General features: G+C 32.8%; 1 protein-coding gene across 2 annotated transcripts in view; it reads right to left on the bottom strand.

Moving 5' to 3' along the window:
• Positions 1-24,077, bottom strand: part of Pu (GTP cyclohydrolase punch) — a 125,461-nt gene that overhangs the window by 11,982 nt on the left and 89,402 nt on the right. Inside the window, exon 6 of one of the 2 annotated variants that reach the window (XM_035353541.2) lies at positions 16,603-24,011. The exons of the other annotated variant lie outside the window; for it this stretch is intronic. Within the exon in view, the coding sequence (XP_035209432.1) occupies positions 23,882-24,011 (130 nt within the window). The 3' untranslated portion in view covers positions 16,603-23,881. Of the gene's footprint in view, positions 1-16,602; positions 24,012-24,077 lie in introns of those variants that run through there. 2 annotated transcript variants of the gene reach the window in all.

The following is a 24,077-nucleotide window of genomic DNA, read 5'->3' as shown; positions in this document are numbered from 1 at the left end:
AAATGGTTGAAGATATTGTAAAAGCCTTCATACTCGTGCAGAAATTTTGTGCAATGTTTGTTATTTTGTCAATTGCATATATCTTGATAAATTCAGGATGGAAATACACCTTATTTTACAATTTTGGTTACTGTTGAAAGTACTAAAACAGGTTTGGCTAAGAATTTTACTGTATGATGAAAATGTAAAAGCTTGCAGGAGTTGTAAACATACCAAGAAGGTTACTGTAGCCTTTAATTTCTTATGCATTGTAGGAGTTGTTCTTTTTTTCATTTCATATTAATTAATATGCAAACATTTTGATGAATGGTTAAATATAGGATTTTGAAACTTACCTTGAAAGTCGAGGAAATGAAAAATGATCAGGAGTAATATATAATTTTTCAAAAAGAAATCTGAGAAAATTTGAACTTTTTCAGGAAATCGGGAATTTAAAAAAGTGAAGATGGAACTTTTCAAATAATAAAAAAGTGCTTGTTATAAAAAATAAATGTTAAATTTTGTCTGTTGAAAAAGAAACATATGAAGAGTTATTCTAATCAGGCCCGCGCCAAGCGTAATCGGCGCTATCGTGCAAATGTCTAGCGAGCTCCTTTATGTAGTGACGATATTAAAGGGACATTGCTTATGGTTAACATTTAAAATGAAGCATTATTAACATAATAATATGAAAAATAAAAAAATTACATTTTATCTTTAAATTTGTCTAAATATATATATGCAAACGTTTTGTGCTTTGTTAAAATCCACACTCAAACATGTTTATTGAAGAATTATACATGCGTTTATGCTATAAAAAAACCGCCCAAACGGTATAGTGGTTAGCGTCGTTGACTGCTGTACCGAAGGGCCCGGATTTGGATCTCGGAGAAGACATGGATATTTGTAAATGTATAGTGTCTATGCGGCATGGAGGCTGTCTAAGTATGCGAGGCGAAAGTCCTCTTGAAAGGTTAGTGGTAGAAGAAGAGTAGTCGGAGACGCTTGGACCCGTCCCCCCAGGATGACCCTCATCAAAATTGGGGCCGAAACTGAGCTCAATCGCACTGTCACCTGTAAGGTGCTCAAGGCTGTTGCCAACGGCAGGCCTACCTTGCGCTTCTTGCCATGAGGAATTTCATGAACTTGGGCTGACTATAGTCAGACAAGTGAGCATTAGTCAACAACAACCGCAACATGTTATAAAAACGTTACACTATAAAGGAAGCGAAATAATGTATTAAACGCATTGGATACCAAATATATTGCTGAACACTATTTATTATATTAAAATTAAAAACAAATTAATTTAGATATCTAATAAGTTTGCACTGAATAAATTGTTTTTTGCAGTGTAGTTTACGACAAGGTTCAAACTGTGGTTACAAAGAGGCACAAAAAGTGCTGTAAGGTTGATATCTAGGGATATATCCAAAATTCGTTTTTGCACACCATGTTGTTGACAGCGACACAGCTAAGAATTTCCACTGGCGATGCTACATTACCTCCAAAAGTTTGCGAAAACTGCAGTTTGTGCGCAAGATCTATACTATTTATATCACATTGATTTTTTATCAGTTTATGCTTTTTGCAGTTTTTGACGTAAGTTGAGCTGAAACAAAAATACGTCATGCCGATGCGAATGTGTCATTATCATTTTTGTGATTTTTTTGGTGATTGCTTGTTGTTATTGTTATTTTACATAAAAAAGGTAAGCACAGTTACATATTTTGTTAAACTTAGGTCAGCTTTTTAATTCAGAAAAGCGACGATTTGAGCATAATTACTTGAAAAATGCTTTTTTTACATGCTCCATTTGTTTATTAAATTAAAAATTATTATCTTTCGAAAAGAAAGTATTGATATACTTACGGAGTACCAATGAATTTAAAATAAACCTATTTGAGATTTGAAGATGTAAAAATGTACAAGGTATTCTGAAATTCAAAATTGGCTTTTTTTCTGATTTTTAGCTATATGGAAAATAGAAGGAAAATGTTTCGTTCTTTCATTACGTCTTAAATAGATACTTTAAATTTGATTCATTTACTTTAATAAACAAAAGAGTACTAGTATTTGGTATTGATCTAATAGTTCATATATTTTTCTAAGCAATGGTTTAAGATATACTCAGTTTTTCAGAAGTAAGGTAAAATATTTCAAACAGTTATTTTCCGAGTGTTTTTAAGAACTGTTTTATGCAATAGTTTATTATAGTTATTTTCTACTTTCATTTTAATTTTACTTCTGCTTTTACTGCTTTGATTTTTCCCCAGATGTCGGAAGAAAAACAGAAAAAACTGTCTGAGTATCAGAATGCAATGAAGAAAAAGAAAGTGAGAGGATGACTTAATAAACCAGAACTTTAAAATTACTCAGTTTTTCCAAAACCGAGAGAATACCCAAGCTGATGATACTAGCACTAGTTGTCGATCAACGTCTCAGCTAGCATTGAAATTTCCAAAAGAACCTAATAATCAGAATGAGTTTTTGAATAAGAAAGTGTTTTCACCCGGGAATTAGCTTTAACTTCAATGTAGCCGGTCGAAAAAATAGAAGAAATACTAGTCAAGTCTACATTTCCTGCAGTAAATTCGCATTTGTCTCTGCCTGATGATTCTGGATTATGCCCAAGTCCATTATTGCCATCCCAAGTTTAAACCTTAATAGAAAATGATCCTGAATAACTTGGTTTCGAGTTTCAGTTTCCCAAAAGACAAAAAAGGACTAATTTTTTTAAGATTTACTTTTGTCGAATCTTGTCAAACCACGAAAGAGTTAAAAGGGATTAGTTGCTAAATTCTGCCAAAAACAATTCTGTTTATTGTTTTTGTTGCAAAATTTTTAACAGTTTCAGCAACGTAAAAACGAGTAGTTCTGAATTTAACGACTGGAACCACTTAAATGAGCACTTTAAAACTTCATGAAAAAAATATAATACATTTCCGAAATCTACATCTTTGGTCCGATTTCTTAGAACGATTACGAAAGAATAAACCTGTTTATTAGGAATTTCAAAATTTATTAAAAATAAGACACTAAGCATTGGCGCAATCCGCGATGTTATTGAAAGAATTATCTATCTATGCCATTCAGCGTTTAGCCAAACAAAACTAAGCCTTCCGTGGTTCCAGTAACAAATTATTGGAAAGAAATAATAAAATAGTGTATAGAAATGATCATAAAATTTGACCCTGTCCTGTCTGTATATATTGATAAAATTCAAACTAAAAAAATATACTTCATTACCTTGAAGATAAAATTCAAATTGAAACAATTAGCTTATTAGTGGATAACATAAAGTAAATTATTTTAAGTAAGGTCAAACGGGCAAAGTATTTTTCCATTTTACTTAATTGTACCCCTGATGCCAGCTATCAAAAGTAGATATTAATGAGGTATCTTAATTTAGAAAATATAGACATGAGTATTGAAGAAAAGTTTTTAGTATTTTGTGTTACAACAGATATGACCAATGAAGGACGAATAAGATTCTTATTAAAGACTATCGCATACTACGAGAGGAAAGTGGTTTAGATATTAGTATTTACGCGGCTAAAAATACATCAATGGTTCAAACATCAGAGGTAAACAGTTTTCGAGTAATTATGCTTAAATTATTGCTTTTCCGAATTAAAAAGTTAACCTAAGTTTAACATAATACGTAACTTCACTTACCTTTTTTTATGAAGGAAAACAATAACAACAAGCAATCACAAAAAGATAAATGTTAACACAAATTACTACTATTTCGACAATAGACACAAAATAAGGATTAAGCAATTTGTCGAATGTGTCTAGCCTTACATACTTATCAGCATCACATATTTTTCACTTTCAAATAAGACAAAAGAGAACATTAGAGACAACTCCTGCCCTGGTTATAACTTTCGGTCAAATAAGACAGCGTACTAGGAGGAAGGGGCACTCAGACCTAGCAAGATGGAGGCTGCCTTAACACAGTTAAACGCCTCAGCTACTAGAGGCGATCCAAGAAGTCGCTAACCTATCGACACAGTCGACGACCTAAGACTAAGCTGAGTCAACAGGAATACTCAGCGACTCATATTCCACGTCCCCGCTCTGGAGGGATGGGAAAATTGTCTGCCATTAACAGGGGCCCAACACTTCGGACAGCGGAACAAAGTCACTTACACTGTCAAACAGACCGGGCCACCAATCCGGCCTGCTAGACAGTCCTGTGGAAATTGATTTTAAACACCCGTTGCCGAGACTGCCTAGGTACAGATCCTAATTAGTAGCTTCTAGGTTTTACCTGAGTCGACTTTCGAAATTGCGTTGAAACAAGACAAGAATTTGCATGTTCAGACAGGCAGCGTGACGAACTGCTTGTTTTAATAATTGCCTGGCGTCTTTTTGACTCGGTGGCATCGTGCGTTGCACCTATTGTCGCCGTGGGACTAATTGTAACGTCTGTTTTCTTGCCTAACTATATTTCTTACTTCATTTACCCTTAGAAACACAATTATTCTCTTCTCTTCCTTTCTTTAAAGTGTGTGTAATTTCCCTTCAAATATAAGTAGTGTAGTTAAGGAACCTCTGTACTGTGTAGTTGTACATTTTAATAAATATATTAATTCCAGGTTTTTTTTTTTTCTATCCAGTGTAATTCTTTCTTTTAAAAATGTGTGAGTAATATTTATTTTGAATAATTTCATTATACAGTACAAAGTCTTTAATCCGGACGTCCATAAACCGGACCTCAAAACTACAAACTTTATGCACATGCGCGTTTAATGCGTGCGTCCGCTACGCATGCGCGTAAAGAGAAAGAGATACCGTTTATAGAGAGAGACTACTGTTTATAGAAGAGAGATGTTTTAAAGGATTTCGATCAACCAGGTTCCTTCTCAAGATCACATGACTTCTCCTCTGACTCCCTCCATGCCAGCGTAGCACAAGAGGAAGAACATCTTTCGTTCTTATTTTACATACTCATAAACTCGCATTTTGAACTTTCGCCTCGTGCGACGATGTACTAGAAGTACATCTTTGATTTCTTTTAAAATCAAGCAAATGTTTAAATGGTTACAATTTTCAAGATACTGGTTAGAACTCTTTGTTAGGCCGTCTGCGTTGTGATGATCCCTTACGATGACGGATAGTGATGTCATATTCTTGTAGTCACTGTATCTACCTGGCTATTTGACCCTCGGGATTCTTGAAATTTAAGAGCCAGGCCAATGATGCATGATCAGTGCGGAGGAGGAATTTTCTGCCGTATAGATAGTGATGGAAATGTTTTACGGCTTTGACTATGGCGAGCAACTCTTTCCTGCTGACATAGTAATTCCTCTTCGGTTCAGACAGGCACTTGCTCCAGTAAGTCACTTCACGTTCTTGGCCGTCTATTTCTTGGAACTTCTGCCACGAACTGCTGATGGCAACAAATACATATACTCATTGTCATTTATTACTTCAGTAAGTGGCCTGAAGCGTATCCTATTCCTGATCAAGAGGCTGTCACAGTAGCTGAGGTGATGATACAACACTGGATTTCCAGGTTCGGAGTGCCTCTTCAGTTACAGTCAAATCAGGGAAGGAATTTTACCTCGGCAGTAATCAAAGAACTATGCAAACTACTCAGCACTGACAAAACCCAAACGACGTCAATACATGCCCAGTCCTTAATAACCTCTCATTAGTATTTCCAGAAACCAACAGGACTGGCACAAGAAATTACCACTGTTTTTACTGGCTTACCGCAGTGCTGTCCACGAGACTACCGGCTATTCCCCATCGCAGATGCTCTTTGCTCGTGTCTTTGCTCTTTGCTTGGTCGCCCTCCGGACGCTCCTTCATCACCTGAGGAATATATTCAATTAGGAGGAATATTTTCTCATGGTTTCCGTCGGTGACATCTTGGGTGGATTGAATCCAATCAATTTGAGTTTTTCCATAAAATTATCCACTCCTTGTTGCAGTATCATGTTCCTCAGAAATTGTTCGATTTCCTGATTTGTCTCAACCTGGTAAAGTTCAGTCTTATTTCCGAATTCGTTGTCTGATACATCACTCGCAAGTGCATTAGATGCAACAGTTTCAGTTTTGTCCTTTGTATACTTCTTTGCTTTAGCTTTCTTAACCGGTTTGGGGGTTCGAGAAAGTTCTTGAGTCTCTTTAGAAATACCTGCTGGTAATCCGATAGCAAAAGAAACATCTGATTCCGCATAGTCGCTGTCCTCCTGTAAGTCCGATCGTGCACTAAAAGAGTAACTTATAGTGATACCCGAGGGTAGCACTGAGCTCAGAAAATTCTAACAAAATTCGATTGCAATATGAATCCGCTATTTCCAAACTGGCAGAACTAGCTAAATCAACAACAACACTATTCAATTCAATTCCAACTACTAACTCAAATAACTGAATTGAGAGGCTTTCCTCATTTTCATAAGATTTTAAATCGTGCTCGAGAATTTTCTGGAACTTTCTCGAAATCAAAAAGAGATATTTATTTATTAAATGTTAAATGCACGTGCTCTTGTATTTTTAATTTTCCGGCTTAGCTTTCCTTTAATATTCGTCACGCGCTGCACTGCACGGGGAATATCAAATCCGTAACAATATATATATATATAAAGTAGTGTAAATCAAAATTATAATTTAAACTAGCAGTTACCCCTTAATTCCCCTTCTCTATTCTAAAAATTGTAATAACATTTCTAGATCAATCCATCTTCCATGGCTTGCGTAATGCTGATGACGCAATTATCTCAGAACCTGAACTTAAAATTTCGAGAACTGAAACCTTTCTAACCTAAACCAAAACCTTCTGTTGGTGAACCTTGATGTTGGATAATTGTGCACTTTTAGCTTCAGCTCTCTTGCAGTCAAGATGCTATTTTGTTCCATTTCCTTTGTCTTGCTACTAACTATCCCATTATCTGAAATGTGATACTTTGTTTAAAATTATGGGCTGCGTATTGCATCCATGAGTATGTGTGATGAAAAATATGTTTTTGATAATTAGTTTGTATTCACCAATAAAAATTATATTCAATTCGACCATGTCTGTCTACAAGTCTTTCCTTTCAGTGGCATCTTTTGAACTACACAGTAAAGTCTCTCCATGATTTAACAAAGAAAATCATCGTCAGTCTGTCCCAGCTTATTCCAAGTCATCTTATTACACACACACACACACACACACACACACACATATATATATATATATATATGTGGGAGTCATCAACGTCCAATGCTGAATTAGAATACCAGGATTATGACGTCATCAGTATACCATCACAGCCCAGCGCAGTAAGAATCATCCCAGACAGCGCTGAGACCTGGTCGAGAGTGGATGGCAGACGTGAGCAGACGGCTCACACGTCTTCAAGAGTTTATGAACTTTAAGTGCGCTTTCGATGTTATGCCTTTACATCATTATGTTAATCCTGCATACCGTTAACTTCATCTTTATATACTTTTATTTCTTTCTATTAAATAAACCATTTAAATATTACTTCGTGCTCTCATGCTGTGAATCAAGTCAAATTCTACAAAAAAATATGGCGACCAACCGTGCGGCCTCGAATTCCAAAATGTGCGAGTAGTAGAACTGTGCTTTGAACTGTGAACTGAGTGAACTGTTGTCACAAGTTATTCGATTTATTGGATTACTCGTATAAAGTGTGGATTACCCAATTGACGACGATCATCTGTCGGGTGAGTACAAAACTTTCTTTCCAATATGAAATTAGTAGAAATTCCAGAATTGGAAGCAGCTTTAAAGAACAGTAAAAGTTCTGAAATCAAAAGTTTGCATAAGCTTATTTTTAATACTGATGGAGATCGAAATAACCGGAAAAGATTACGTGAATTTTCTGGCTTTATATTTAAACCAGATTCTGAAGAATTTAATAAGAAAATAGATGCAGTGCAGAATAGTTTTACTTTGAATGAGTTAATTAAAGTTTGCAATGTACTGTGCATAAATTCAGAAGGTTTAAAGACGGAAGTCGTAACCCGAATTGTCTCTTACCTATGTGATTTATCTGTATTATTTGAAAATATTTTGCATGAAGAAAATAGTGATATTGAAGATGAAACTATTAATAAAATTTCTGAAGTAATGCTTGATGATAATCAAAGAGACAATCCTGGTTTTAATGAGTCTCAAGTAAACAACAGTATGCAGCTTCCAATTCAAGATCATTTTAAACCTCATCTTAGTTTTTCTGATATTGAAAGTATTGTTAATCCTTTTTCTGGTAATGCATATGAAAATGTTGATAAATGGATTGATGAATTTGAAGATGTTATAAACTCTTTGAAATTGAGTGATTTGCATAAATTAGTTTTTGCTAAAAGATCATTAAAAGGTAAAGCGAAACTATTTATTCAGAGTGAACCTAAAGTTAATGACTGGTGTAAGTTAAAAAAGCTTTTGAAATCTGAATATGGTAAAGCTTTTAATTCTGCTGAGTTGCATGAAATGTTATGTAAACGTAAATTAATGCCTAATGAATCTTTAGATGAGTATTTTTTGAAAATGAAAGAAATGTGTTCGCGAGGTAACATTGAAGATGCTTCATTAATTAAATATGTTATTGATGGTATTCCCGATTCTGTGGTTAGGAAAACTATACTGTATGGTTGCGAAACAATATCTGAATTTAAACAAAGGCTTAAAATTTATGATAAAATGAGATCGGACAATGATAAGTTTAAAAATCCGAAACCGAAAGTAGACACTCAAGTTAAAGATAGAAGTAAGCTTTCGTCATCAAACCGAAATCAATCTAACGTTAATAAGGTCAAATGTTTTAATTGCCAGGAATTAGGGCATTATTCTAAGCATTGTGTAAACAAATCAAAGGGTGTAAAATGTATAAAATGTAAGAAGTTCGGGCATTATTCAACAAACTGTCCAGAGCAGACCCCCGAGACACATCAAGCAGCTTCATTACAACGAATTTGTGACAAGGATAGAATTAGGAAGACTGTAGAAATAAATAATCATTTAGTTGATAGTTTAGTTGACACTGGTTCAGATGTAACGATATGCAGCGTAGAGTTATACAAGCAGATTGGTTCTCCTTATTTAAATTGTAGTGATATCACATTAAACGGAATTGAATCAAAACAAACGTACCCTATCGGCTTTTTTATTTCTGATATTTCAATTGATGGGTTTTCACTTCGTACGAAAATTTATGTTGTTAAGTCATTATGTAATCAAATTGTATTAGGTTTGGATGTATTGAGTCAGTTTAACTTCTCTTTTACTGAGAATGGCCTTCAAATAATTTCTCATTGGAATAAAAGTAATGTAAACTTGATAACTGCTGAGTCATCTCGAAATTCTAACGTGCGTTGCGTTATGGGAAATTTGAATATTGCTATCTCATTGAAGAATGCTTATGATCCTTCGCGATCGTCTGGCGTCTCTGTTAATGTAAACAAAAGTCCCGAAAGCGGAAGTAGCTCGACGTTTAATTACCTTTCACATCTGGTGGATGCTATTTCTGTCAACGAGATTGATTTATCGCATATTTCAAATGCAGAACATAAAGAAAGACTGTGTAATTTAATTAATTCGTACCAGCCTCGGAAAAATAGACAATCTGACTTCAAGATGCAAATAAATTTATGCGATGATATTCCTGTCTGTCAAAATAGAAGATACATGTCTTTTGCGGAACAAAAATTTGTTGACGATCAAATTAAGGAATGGCTAAAAGAGGGCATAATAAAGCCTAGCAATTCTAATTATTCGGCGCCTATTGTTTTGTGTAACAAGCGTAATAATTCGAAACGTTTATGTATAGATTATCGGAAATTGAATAAGAAGATTATTAAAGACAAATTTCCACTGCCTTTAATTCCGGAAGTACTTGATCGCTTAGAACAGTCAAAAGTCTTCACGACACTAGATTTGAAAAATGGCTTTTTCCATGTAGACATAGACGAAAATTGCACCAAATATACCGCTTTTGTAACACATAATGGTATCTACGAATTTCTTAAAGCTCCTTTTGGTTTATGTATTAGTCCAAATGTTTTTCAAAGGTACATTTATTCAGTATTTCGTGACTTGCTAAATGAAGGTGTACTAATTATTTATATGGATGATATAGTCATACCGGCTAATGATGAAGTTGAATGTTTAGACAAATTAGAAAGAGTACTCAAAACTGCTTCGGAGTATGGATTACAACTAAATTTCAAAAAGTGCCAATTCTTAAAACGTAAAATTGAATTTTTGGGACATGTAATTGAAAACGGAACTATTCGACCATCACCTTCCAAAACTGTTGCTGTTCGAAACTTTCCACAACCGCGTAACTGTAAACAACTACAAAGCTTTTTAGGACTAACAGGATATTTTCGTAAATTCATTCCTCAATATGCTAAAATAGCTAAACCTCTTAGTGACTTACTTGGAAAAGGTATTGGTTTTAAGTTCGATTCCGAACAACAGGAAGCTTTTTGCAGATTAAAAGAAATTCTCTCTCAGGCACCTGTTCTACACATATTTAGGCAAGGATATCCATTAGAACTCCATACTGATGCTAGTAGTCAAGGCTTTGGTGCGGTATTACTCCAATTGTCTGATGATGGTAATTATCACCCAATCCATTATATGAGTAAGAAGACTTCACCGCAGCAAGAGAAACTCTGTAGTTACGAATTAGAAGCCCTTGCAGTAATAGAAGCTCTGAAGAAATTTCGAAACTATTTGTTAGGGACTAAATTCAAAATTGTAACTGACTGTAGTGCTTTTCAGAAAACTTTAGATAAGAAAGATTTAACTCCTAAAATTGCGAGATGGGCAATGTTTATTGAAGAATTCGATTACGAAATTGTACATCGTTCAGGAAGCCAAATGAAACATGCTGATGCTTTAAGTAGAAATGCTTTAATTTTAACATCATACACATCCGATGTAACTGAGAAGATTCGGTTAGTACAACAACAGAATGAAGATGAACATGTGAAGTTAATCAAGAATTTAGTTGAGAAGGGAGAAGAAAATAGATTCTTCGTGAGAAATGATATTTTGTACAAATTTGAAAATGGTAAAGATCTTCTAGTAGTGCCAGAATCCTTACAGAATGAAATCATACAGAAGGTACATAAAAAAGGTCACTTTGCTGTAGATAAAACTGTGAATGCTGTAGAGCAAGAATTCTATATTCCCAGACTGAAATGCAAAGTTGAAAAAGTAATTGCTAACTGTATAGAATGTATACTGTACAACAAGAAGCAAGGAAAATCAGAAGGATTTCTTCATCCTGTACCGAAAGAAAACGTTCCCTTGAGTACGTATCATATCGACTTTATTGGACCTCTTCCATCGACGAACAAGAGATACCAACACATTCTAACTGTTGTCGACGCTTTTACGAAATTTACTTGGTTCTATCCAGTGAAATCACCAACTACGCAAGAAGTTATTTCAAAATTGAAGCAACAACAGACTGTATTTGGAAATCCAGCCAGAATTATTTCAGATCGAGGTAGTGCCTTTACATCGAAAGAATTTTTAGCTTATTGTACTGAAGAAGGAATAGAACATGTCAAAATTACTACCGGTATTCCAAGAGGTAACGGACAAATTGAGCGAATTCATAGAATTTTGATTCCTTTTTTGTCAAAATTATCACATGAAGATTCAACGAAATCGTTTAAGTATGTTCCAGATGTTCAGAGAATAATCAACAGTACAACTACGAGAAGTACGAAATATTCACCGTTTGAGCTTCTCATAGGCACGAAAATGAAGAATAAAGAAGATTTGAGAATTAGTGAGATATTGAATGAAGAATATCTAAAACAATTGATACAAGAACGTGACGAAATGAGAGAAGATGCGAAAAACAACATTTTGAAGATACAAGAAGAGAATCGAAAACAATTCAACAAGAAACGTAAGAAACCGAAACTATACAAGATTGGCGACTTGGTAGCCATTCAGAGAACTCAATATGGGACTGGTTTGAAACTACGACCTAAGTTTCATGGACCGTATAAAATCATAGCTGTTCGATCAAATGATAGATATGAAGTTGAGAAAGTAGTATGCCATGAAGGACCAAATTTGACATCTACTGCGGCTGACCATATGAAGCCATGGTCAAATTGATTTGATGTTTGTATCAGCTCAAAGCCTAAGGACCTGATACTCTTTTTTTTTTTTTTTTTTTTTTTTTTTTTTTTTATTATTATTATCTTTGCAGGTACATGATGGTGATGTCCATTCAACAGACATCGAGGACGATGCCTCTTCAGGCTGGCCGAAGCTGTGGGAGTCATCAACGTCCAATGCTGAATTAGAATACCAGGATTATGACGTCATCAGTATACCATCACAGCCCAGCGCAGTAAGAATCATCCCAGACAGCGCTGAGACCTGGTCGAGAGTGGATGGCAGACGTGAGCAGACGGCTCACACGTCTTCAAGAGTTTATGAACTTTAATTGCGCTTTCGATGTTATGCCTTTACATCATTATGTTAATCCTGCATACCGTTAACTTCATCTTTATATACTTTTATTTCTTTCTATTAAATAAACCATTTAAATATTACTTCGTGCTCTCATGCTGTGAATCAAGTCAAATTCTACAAATATATATATATATATATATGTCTATATATATACATATATATATATATATATATATATATATATATATATATATATATATATATATAGACAAAGACGTGTGTGTAATGATAGCACAATTTTGAAAGTACTTATGTAAGAACACCGAGACGTAAATGGGCGGAATACTGATGGTGTAAATACTTGATGCTTAAAACGTTGACCCATATTTTTTGAAGAGGAACGAGTCGAGCCGGGTTAAATTCCATATTAATCTAAATTCTCATTTGTGGCCACAATTCACTTGGCACTCTACTCGTGCCTATTAAAAAAACAGTTTCATTTTTGATAACTATTGCGATAGGAAGGGAGCACAGCAAAATTACGTCCGAGCAGTGCACAGAGAACAGCTGAAGTGAAAAGTGACACATCAGTTCAGAGGAAGAAGGCGGTCAAAAGTTTTGGTTTACAATTACTTTGTTGGTCAAGAGGCATCTGCATTAAGGGTTACGTAAGATCGCATGATTAATTTGAATGATGCAGTTTACGCTTATGGTGCTATTTTCAGATAGAGAGAGATGTCCTTAAATTAAATAAAAAATAAAAGAGGTTATAGGCGATTAAAATTCGAAATTTGCTTTCACATTTTTAATCTTATACATATATATATATATATATATTTTTTATCTTACATATATATATATATATGTAAGATAAAAAATAATATAAATATATATATCAGTTTTCTCCCTTTGAAAGTTTAGAAGCTGATGAAGATACTCAAGCTTTAATCCATATTTTTTTTCAAAACACTGTGTGTGATATTGTTTTATTCAGTTGACAAATGGCCCTTCATTATTATTTGTGGCAAAATAAAAAATAATTATTATGGTACACCATGCAATTCATAATTTATTATTTATTTATTCTACAGTTTTTGATGACTTAATTTCTTGTATCGAAGATATAAGGGGAATTTAGATTTAAGATTATAACACATTTTTAAGGCTCTTTTAGATTTGAGTCTGAGCATCATACTCAACAGTTTCATAAATTAGCATAAATAAGTTACGCATTCAAGTAATAGATAATGCATACCTTAGCAAAATAATTTTATCTTAAATTCTTCACAGCCATTAAAAGCATTCTGCACAAAAATTTAAGTATTTGTTTGTACTAAATGGTGATGAAGAGTAAGCATCAGGTTCAGAGTCACAGACCCTACATTGTATACTTATGTCAATTTGCATATTTGTTAGTATCTCAAGTATTTACAAGGGGCCCATGACAATTAGCTGATAGGACATCTAGCTGACAGACGTTTAGTCAACAAGTACATGTAATCAACAGGATATTTAGTCGATAAGGACATTAAGTCGGCAACATGGTTTAGCTGAAAAATGCGTAAATTTAGACAAAAAGATACTGCTATGTTTTAGTAAATTTTGGCACTATTTATCTGATAACTATTTAATCTTTCTATAAATTAAAACAATTGCTGTAATGTTCTGAAAGTTCAACTTTCAAGGCATATTCTCACCTATCAGTAAAATTCGTTGTTTGATTCGTAAAGATCCCAATTCTGATTTTAATTCTTGTGGAATTTTAGCATCTCATGTCATTGTGGTTTGATACATTAGAGCCAAACTGGAAAAGCATTGAAATTTCTCATTAAGGAACTTGAATCATATGTCCCAAAAGGATAAAGTTTTCATAGCTAATCTCAATTGGACAATTAATCAGAATTTTTACTTGAATTTGGATCTGCAAAAACTGTCCTCTTCAGTTAGTAAATTAGATTTCTCCGAATTCTTCTACCTTAAGAAAGATTTTTATTTTTTAGTTAATAACATAAGCATTCCAATCTCTTTTAAAATTATAATATTTTAGGTTTTTCATGTTTAGTACTATTTTTGCTATATTCATTTTTGTTTTGCTCTACATTGCTTTCCATATAAAATTTTTTGCTATTTGTATTACTGAAATTTCTTTTTCCCTTCTGAAATATAGATACGTACTTCAAAATCTGCACAATCCTAAGATTGTTTTTCTATCTGATTTTAACATCTCTGTATATCTTTAAATAAAGACAAAAATGTGGTACTTTTTTGTAAACCCTCTAGTTGTGCACTCTGGAAACGGACTTTTGTCGGATAAGTATGGAAACATTTACTAAAGTGATGTTGACTTTCTAAGTGTCTGTTGTTGATTTATAAGACACTGATGAAGTATGTACTTCAACATGTTTGGCCATCATTGAGCATTTAAAAAGAGATTATGTCTGCATGTAATGATACTTAATTCACTGTATAAAATTCCTTCTGCAGTGTCATTATTTTCTCTGAAACATTTTCTCGAGAGATCGATAATACATTCATTATAAGTAATTAAATAAGATACAAATTTATGTTGTGAAAGTCGTCCAGATGGTATAGTGGTTAAGGGAGCATACTATAGTACCGAAGCGTTCGGGTTCAAATGCCGGAGAAGACATGGATGTTTGTAAATGTATAATGTCCGTGCAGCATGGCGGTACTTTAAATATGCGGCGAGTCGAAAGTTCTCTCGTGTGGATTGGTGGAAGAGGAGAGGGGTGGGAGACTTCTGGATCCCCTCCTCCGAGTGCTCTCCCTCAAAATTGGGGGGGGGAATAGCAGTCCAACCTCTCTTCGAAGTAGGTTGTGGCAACTATTGTTCCATCTAATATGGACAAGACAACAACAACAAATTTATGTTACAGTAATTCAGTTTCGAGCACACTAATGACTTTTGAACATACATCATCTAATAAAAAAGGTAGATATTGTGATTTTCCAAAATGCAGTAACTGCATGCAAAGCATAAATGCAGACATGACCTTTCATTCTTCTTCCAATTATATGATTTTCTCTTCATAATACTTTTGTTTTCATAATGTACATATTTTGAGGATTCCCTACCTGCTGACAAATACAGTGGACATTGCATCTCACTTTGGGAAATGCCACTGTAAGGTAAATACAGTAGTACATCATTAGATTGTCCTTGAGACCAGAGGGGTAAAAAAAATAAAATGCTTAAATTCTAGATTTGCCTGTACACTGAATTTTCTTCAGTGATATAACTGAAGAATAACATGATTCTGCATTTGTGAGGTATAATTACTTTTAAAAGGGTTCATTCTCCTAGAGAGAAAAAAAAAAAAAGGCCAAGTGAAGTCACCCTAAGTTGCAATATTTTACATATGTGTTTAGATAAATGTGTATATACTGTTAAATTTTTCAAACATTGTACAGTAATTGTACACTATGAGTCACATATGTTTATTCACAAATATATGTTTTGTTTATATAATACAGCATTTACATATCTCACACAGACACATACACATGCACCGGAAAAAAAAAAAAAAAAAAAAAAAAGATAAAGCATTTTTCTGACACAAGCATATGGCATAAAACAGTTTGATAAATTCTTTCATCTGATATTTGTAAGCAAACCGTAATTGAAACAGTATTTTTAAACAAAATTGAATGCAAATTTTAAATATTTGTAAAGTTATAACAAATAGATTAAATAATTTGTATTGAAGAAGCATTTCATAAAATCATATGTTCATGCATTTCGTAAGTTTATTCTAAAAAAAGAACATTCTTTGTATGAAAAGCAGCAATAAAATAACTTAGAATGTGCATATTTAGAATTGTTGAAGAAAATGTTCCAGTTCTCTTTATTAAACGCTTTGAAATTAAAATGCACTGAGTGTGTAGCAATCACATGGTATCTGGAACTAAAAACTGTGGTTTTTAATAAAGAATTCAGTATATAGGATTTATTTACTACGAGGATCTTAAGACCAATAATTTATTGTTAATTTGAAAATTTATGATGTTGGTTAAAACTTGGATGGCAGTTCCAAGTTTTAAAATTGGCAACTTGGATGGCAATTTCAAGTTTGAAGAGATCATAATATAAAGAAATAATTTTCTGTATAAACCTTCTTTCCTCTCCTTTTTTTGTAGTCCTACTACTTTGAAAGTTATGCGGGTATTCTTTTTTATGAGGTAAGCCTGCATTTAATTTTTTTTTTTTTTTTTTTTTTTTTTTTTTAACCGTTTTAGAATTTTTGAAATAACATTCTTGTCTCACAGAATATATTTCATAGCTGGTTGAGAAATCCCAGTGACATTGCTACCAACTCTGTCGGTAGTTTCCCGAATTCCCATTTGAGTTTTAAATTTTTAGCCTGTTAAGGAAATCTGTTCAGGAAAATGTGTTCTAATTTTGTTCTAATTTCAATGTCTTCTAATTTCATTGTTCAGTTTCCTTTTCTCATCCCTAAAGATTTTCGACATTGTTAAATTTGATAGTATCTGAATCTACTATACAGCATTGGAACGTTTTACGAAGATTCAAGGAATATTTAATTGGTTAATATTTGAATTGAATTTTATTTTACATTGATGTAAGGTACATTATTAACTATACAATAATATGTACATTAATGATAAATTTTGTTTTTATTGTATTTAAAAGGACTTTGATGAATAAAAATCTTTCCTTCTACTGATGTTTTTCTCAGTATATAAATGTAAAAAAATTACAGAAGAAAATTGTTTCAAAATTTAAGTTAATATATTTTATACCAGAACGATGTTAGGAATAATTCTCTACCTATCATGCATTATAAAGTCAACGTGGAGTTGTTGAAATGGCGTCATAGCAAAAGAAAGTCCTGAAAGCTTCCAGTTTTCGTGTGTGAGTCTTTGGTTTTCATATTTTGTGGTTGGTTGCCACGCAGTGGAGAAATGCTGCCCCATGTAGATACACTGTGAATGGGTGCACTTATTTTGTATTTGAATTGCATTTGATTTATCATGTGTGTGAACTTGCTTGAATTTGTTTCTGCTTGTTTACCAATTAGGGCCTCAGTTTTTATATGGACACCCAAATCATTCTTGTAATTTCTTAAGAGTCTTGTTTTCTGCATTATAACAAGGAAAGTATGTGTTATAGGAGTCTTTGAAAGAGGTACCTAGATCCCCAACTGTGTTAATGGCACCTGATTTATGGCCTGCTGACTAAAATGCAGCATTGCATTAGCAATAATTCTGTGTTTGGATAAATATATTTTCCTTTTTTGATAATGATTATTTTTTAACTAAACAAATATTTTTCATACGCTTTTTGTAATTCATTGTTTGTCCATACTAATAGTTCTATTTATTTTTCGAATTTCCGACATATCAGGTGGATGGTGTTGCCGCTTTTCTTTCTCAATCTTCATTTCACTTCTCTAGATATGTTCCAATTTTTTCATCCTCAGAATCATAATTACTGGAATTTTCTGACATTAATATATGCTATTAAAATTGCTGGAGAGAGAAACAAAGCAAACAACTAACACACTTTACTTACAAACATTTGAGTATTCTACTTAAGCATTGACATAGATTATGAATTTGTTCATTGATGTTGTGAGGGAAAATTTTCAGTTTGCTTTTAATTGTAACAGAAAAATTCACTCAAAAATATTTAGCTTAAAATTTACATTGATTTTTTATTATACAGTAAAAGGTCCGACTATTCGGCATTCACTTCAGCTCAAATAACCAAAATATTTTTGAATTTTAAAAACGCCTTTTTTTTCCTTCTTACTTCTTTGTACGAAATAAAGAAAGTATTGTAATCGCAAAACATTTCGGGTATAATATTTTAACGAAAATATCCGTTTTGACCGCTCTCGAATCCATTTGAATGATTTTTTGTGCATGGCATATTTGCTAACTGATAGAATAAAGCACTCTTTTTTCCCAAAACGGATTGTAAAATGTATACAGAAGAGATTTTTTTGTAACGTCTGTACACCCATGTGTATCTCGCATAATTCAAAAAAGAGTAGCCGTAGTATTTTGTATGTGGAACTGCTATAACATGTAGTGGTGCACCTCCTTTTTTCGTTGCACTCGGCCGGATCAAACATATATATTCCTACCCTGTTCGGTTAGCTGAGTATTTTTTTTTTTTTTTTGGCTTATATATTGGTAAATTATGCATATTTTGCTTTAAAGGTGGTTGGTTGAATTATGTTGTTCTTATGTTCCGGTTAAGGTTTTTTTAAGTCTTTAGTTAATCTGCATGCAGTAGTTGTAGAATTATCAACAATTCAAAAGTTTAAGTGGCGCTAGGCCTAACAAGGCCTCCATTTGTTTACATTTGAAACTCTTAGCACAAAAGTGAATTAAGTCCAAGGAGGTTAGCATGAACGGAGTAAGCCTTCTCTGTATGTCCCGTGCAATGAAAATGAAGCCACGAAACATCATGGTATGACGTCACGCTTATTATGGCCACTGCCATAGGCTTACTACTAGTTGGTTTTGTTTACATTTTAATCAATGTTGTCTATGTGTTAGCTATTCATTATTCAACATTTATTTACAAATCTCTTTTTCTAATTTTAATACTTAACGTAAATGATTTTCTACTTAGTATATAGAAAAACCACAAGAATTGCAAATAACTGTTTCAAATTTAATAAAACCTAGATACATGAAAATGTGTGAACGTAACTGCAAGACCTACATGGCAAAACCTAAAAGACAGTGAAAGTTTCAATGATGTGTTATGAAAATTTTGCTTAAGGACACTTTCCTGAGCGTGCAGACACTGATATTTGCTCTCAGAGTCAGTGTAATTTTTTTAAGAATATGTTTTGTAGTCTTATCAGTATGTTGTACGGTGGCTATGGAACATGGACCTTATAAGAAAGAACATGGACCTCTCTTATAAGGTCCATGCTATGGAAGCTGTGACGTCACTTTGATGAGATTTTCCTTGGCTTCATGTTTGTGATGTTTTATATACAATCTCACACGGCAATCAGCAAAGCAAATTTTGTGCAAATATTGTGAACCTTTCTTTACAGTTGCTCTGTATTTTTAAAGTACCAACTATTTTTTAATTCGTTTAACTTTTTATTTATTTAATTAATTAATTAATTAATTTTTTTTTCAATAACAGTATATTTTAGTTTTAATAATATGTATATTATTTCATTAATATTTAAAGCTTCTAGAAACTCAAAGAAATTTTTAAAATTTACTTCAGCTTCTATGCAATTAGTGGTGTTCATAATATCTACCTTACTTACCTAAAAATTGCTAGCGTACTTTACTTTCACAGTTTATAAGCAGAAATAAAAATTTCCAATAACATGGAATTTAAATATCATAAGAATCCAAGGTACTTTTCCGTTTTGCCGGCGCAAGCGATAAAGTCGCCAATAATGGTACAGCCGATGCCAAACTGAATATTCTCGCTGGTAACCTTTTAAGCCTCATTTTCAAAACAAGTCGCAGCTTTTTCTTATCAGATTGATTGTTTCTTTCAATACTGGATAAAATTACATAGAATTTTTATCAGATAGTTCAGTTTTATGTCTAAGGCCATTTTTATTAAGTCAATCAGGATGCAATCACAGCGCTTAACCCGAAGCCGAAAATATAGAAAAGGTAAAGTCAAGGGTTAAATTCATCAATTCTAACGAGAATGCATTAGCTAAGTACAGCACTGCAGTTTTACATAATTTCTGAGTAAGCTATTCGTACGAATTGAAATATTTCTTGCATTTAAACTTGTGTTCCAAATTAAGATTTAACGTGAAATTAATGTAGATAATTATTGAGAGCATTAGATTTTTGTAGAGTAGTTTACGTGAGATGAGATCGCTTGGGGTCACGTGATATAAACCGGCGAATCACGATGTTGAACCATGAAAGCATAGTAAATTCTTAAATTAATGTCTTTTTACAAATTTATTGTCTTTATTTATTGGCTTCTTATAAAATTTTAAGCGATATTAAAATGTTTATGCCTTCAAAAAAAGAATTCTTAGAACTAACATTTTTTAAATATTTTTTATGTGTATACTGTATGTTGTCGCCAATAAAGTCTGCTTGGCGATATTTGCGCCGGCGAAACGGAAAAGTACCGAATCCAAATCCCGTAAGTTAAACACAGAAACATCTGGTGGCAATAAATGCAATCGACCACTGAATTTCCGTACGCTTAAAAATCCAACGCAATAGTATTTACTCTATCTATTCTAACGTCTTTGATTCAGTCAATCAGTGCGCTAACTTCAGTGTCTTTTTGCCCCTTTTTTTTGTCTTTTTGTGAGATCATAAGTTAATTAAAAAATTTTTGCATTGAATTTGGTCTTCTTTGCCGTCGGCCAAATTTTTTTTTTTTTTTTTTTTTTTTTTCCCCTTAACTGTATTTGGTGTTTTAGGTTTTTCTGTATTTTACAATTTTTAATGAAGCTGAGTTTTTACTCGTCTTTGCCTTACCTTTAAATGAGAACTGAATTAATTGAATGAGAAATATATCTCTAATGAAATTCGAGGATATAAGTTTAAATGACGTACAGAAAAAAATATGTATAATTTAAAAAGCCGTACAAGGAAATCATATGATGCCCACATCAGATATTTTTTAAAGTGTAAAATTAAGAAAATAAGAGATTTGTAACAACGTTTATACCACTAATTGAACTACGATTCGAATCAAACGAAAATTGTCGCCAAACAGTGCGATTTAACGCCAGTAATGGATAAGCGTGAATAACGCTTTGGCTTTATAACCTGATTAATTCTCAATAAGTCGGTTTAATTTTTGTAGAAAACAATATAAGTTAATGGCTGTTTATTTATTTTTTAACATTGTTTTTAGCTCAAAAGGCGTTAGCCCAGAAGGGCTATTAATTTCGATTTGACATTTTGCGTCCAAAAGTTTAAATCTGAGAAACACATTTCAAATTGTTGCCACCAAATATTATCGCCCTGTATTATATTTAAAGAAATTAAATGGTGAACAACCTGCATAAATGTATATGTTTCTCACATTGTGATAAAATAACGGTACCTAGAGCCGTCAGATTTTGAATAACGTACGTCTCCACCTGAATATGGGCATATGGAAGCCCGATTTTGGAATTTATTTTATTATCTGTTTCATATTATGACTACACTGTACGGGGAAAAAAGAAAATATATATATATATATATATATATACTAAAGAAATATTGATTATATTATCTCCTAAGATTAATTTTAGTAGAATTATCTAAAAAGAGTGAATCCATAGTAAGTTTAATTCTGAAAATTGTTTTAAAGTAACTTGAATGTAAATTGTTAAAAATGTTTAATGGGGACTTGAATTAAATCATGAATAACAAAATTTCAATTGTAAAAAGAAATTTAATTAAAATCAAGTAATTAAATTAAAAGCAAGTAATCATTGCCATTGATCGGAAATTAGTTGACTTTTCAATGGGAACAAACCAACTTCCGTTTAATGAACAATAATTAAGAAATAAATACGAAGGTGTTTCGTCCTTTACTCAAGTAATAAGGCGATGACAAAAACCATTACGGAGCACTAAAGAACTCATTCTGATTAAGCATTTTCGCTAATTCAATTTTGAGTGAATAAATCAATATTTCGTTATTAAATAAATTATTATTAACTTACTTTGCAGCAATTGCGCAAGTAGTAGAATAACTCGATTTCGCACTAAGTGAATTTAAGATCATACATTTGATATATATATATATATATCGGAAATTTTAAAGAAGTGCTCTCTTAAAATTATAATTGCGATATTGCTCATGAGTTGAAATTTAGGATTTAAGTGCGAATAACATGATATTTACTAAATAAAAGTAACACGCTGAACGTTAAAAAAACGCCCCTTTGAGCGTAATATAAAACCTGAAAGCTTTCAGATTTTTTATATGGTATTATTTTTATATTTTATTCATCTCGGAAATATGATAAATTTTGGGACTTCAACGGAACAGCATGTAGCAGAGTATTTCCAAATTTACGGCATCCTAGCATCAACAATAGTGCGATTACGTTAACGTGGATAAACACTGTTCGCAAGGCAATCTGAAAAATTGACCAGCGATTTAAGTTTTTTATATATTATATCCATAACTTGTATATGTTGATTGATTAAATCAGGGTTTCTTAAACTATTTTCAGTCGCGACCCCTTTTTTACCACTGAGATTCTTTCGCGACCCAGGACCCCATAATATTTATAAAAATTTTGTGGGACACCATAAGCATTGCGCAAATCCGACACACGCATGTGTGAAACTGTCAATTTTTTCACTTGTTACTGTAATATAACTATTGCAGTTTTAAGTTATTAAATTTAATTTCTAATTTTAAGCATAGAACAATGTGAAAATTTTAAATAAGTAACAGACGAAATGACAGCGTCACGTGGAAAGAAAGTAAAATAAACGTTTCTATTATAAAAAGAATGCGTTGAAACGTTTTCCGTTTTTCTTTGTCTGCATTGTCTTATCTTAATCTAATTTCAGGTACATTGTGTAAAAATATTTGGTAATTGTAAAATTATTATAATAAGCTAAAGAAATATCAAAACTGCTAAATTTTTTAGTGACCCCTGCTGCAGATCCCGAGATTCTCCCCTGGGGGTCGCAACCCACAGTTTAAGAAACGCTGTATTAAATAAAGCGATCTGTTCCTTCAAACTTCTGCCAAAATGACGGGCGCAAATTTGGCTAGATCACCGCCAATTTTCATGGTCAATGGAATTTCGTAATAGATTGTGATGTTTTTGTTATCATCTGTGTATCGTCCGCTTGTTAAGTATTTATTTTAATATAAGGACGTTCGTTTTTCGTAAATACAAACGATATGCTAATACAATTTGTGAGTGGCAGCAATATTTAATTACAGATAATGTTTTAGAATGCGAGATACTCTCGATCTGCCTGGTTATTAGATGCTATAAATAAAGACGTCTTTATTTGAGAATCTTTGAACGTGTAATGTTTCTTTATTAACGCCTTTGTGGAGGCTGGGGCTGAAAGATAGTTTAATAGTAGAAAATTCGGTGAATTTTCGGATTGCATCTTAAGTTTTACTTCATTTATGTCTGGAATGCCCTTTTTTCTTACGAAATCTCACATAATTTAAATGTAGGCTTTTGATACTCAAGTTAATAACAAATAAAATGACTCTTTTTATAATATTAAACCAGAAATTTTTTCTTCATTCATTTGGGGTTTCTACCATTAAGTGATTTCTTTATACGCTCAGTTATTCGGAATTTTCGCGTATCCCGAGTTCAGCATTTTCCGAAGTTTCCGGATGGTCGAGCTTTTACTGTAAATAGTGGACGACAGTAGTTCAGAAAAGTTGGAAGCAACATGAAACTGTCCAGAAGGGTTAATGGATTTTTGCGTTTTAAATCTGCACGTAACATTGTTATTCAGAAATTAATTGATGTAACATTTATATAATTCTTTGTTTCTTCAGTTCTGACGAATTAAACTTAAAAATTCTTCTCTTGTTTTTGGATCTTCCCTGAAAACTCCTAACATTGTGCTTGTTATTGTCTTACTGTTCAGCTTTTGTACTCCTCTCATCACCATGCACATGTGTCTGGAATGAAATGTTAATAACTTAAATAAACGCCATTTATTTTCCAGATTAAAATTATTACGTATA

This window comes from Stegodyphus dumicola, chromosome 6 (assembly GCF_044657685.1).
Source record: "Stegodyphus dumicola isolate Sdum_Otavi_A_Nest chromosome 6, ASM4465768v1".
Classification (NCBI taxonomy): domain Eukaryota; kingdom Metazoa; phylum Arthropoda; class Arachnida; order Araneae; family Eresidae; genus Stegodyphus; species Stegodyphus dumicola.
This window is presented reverse-complemented; position numbering and strand designations above follow the sequence as displayed.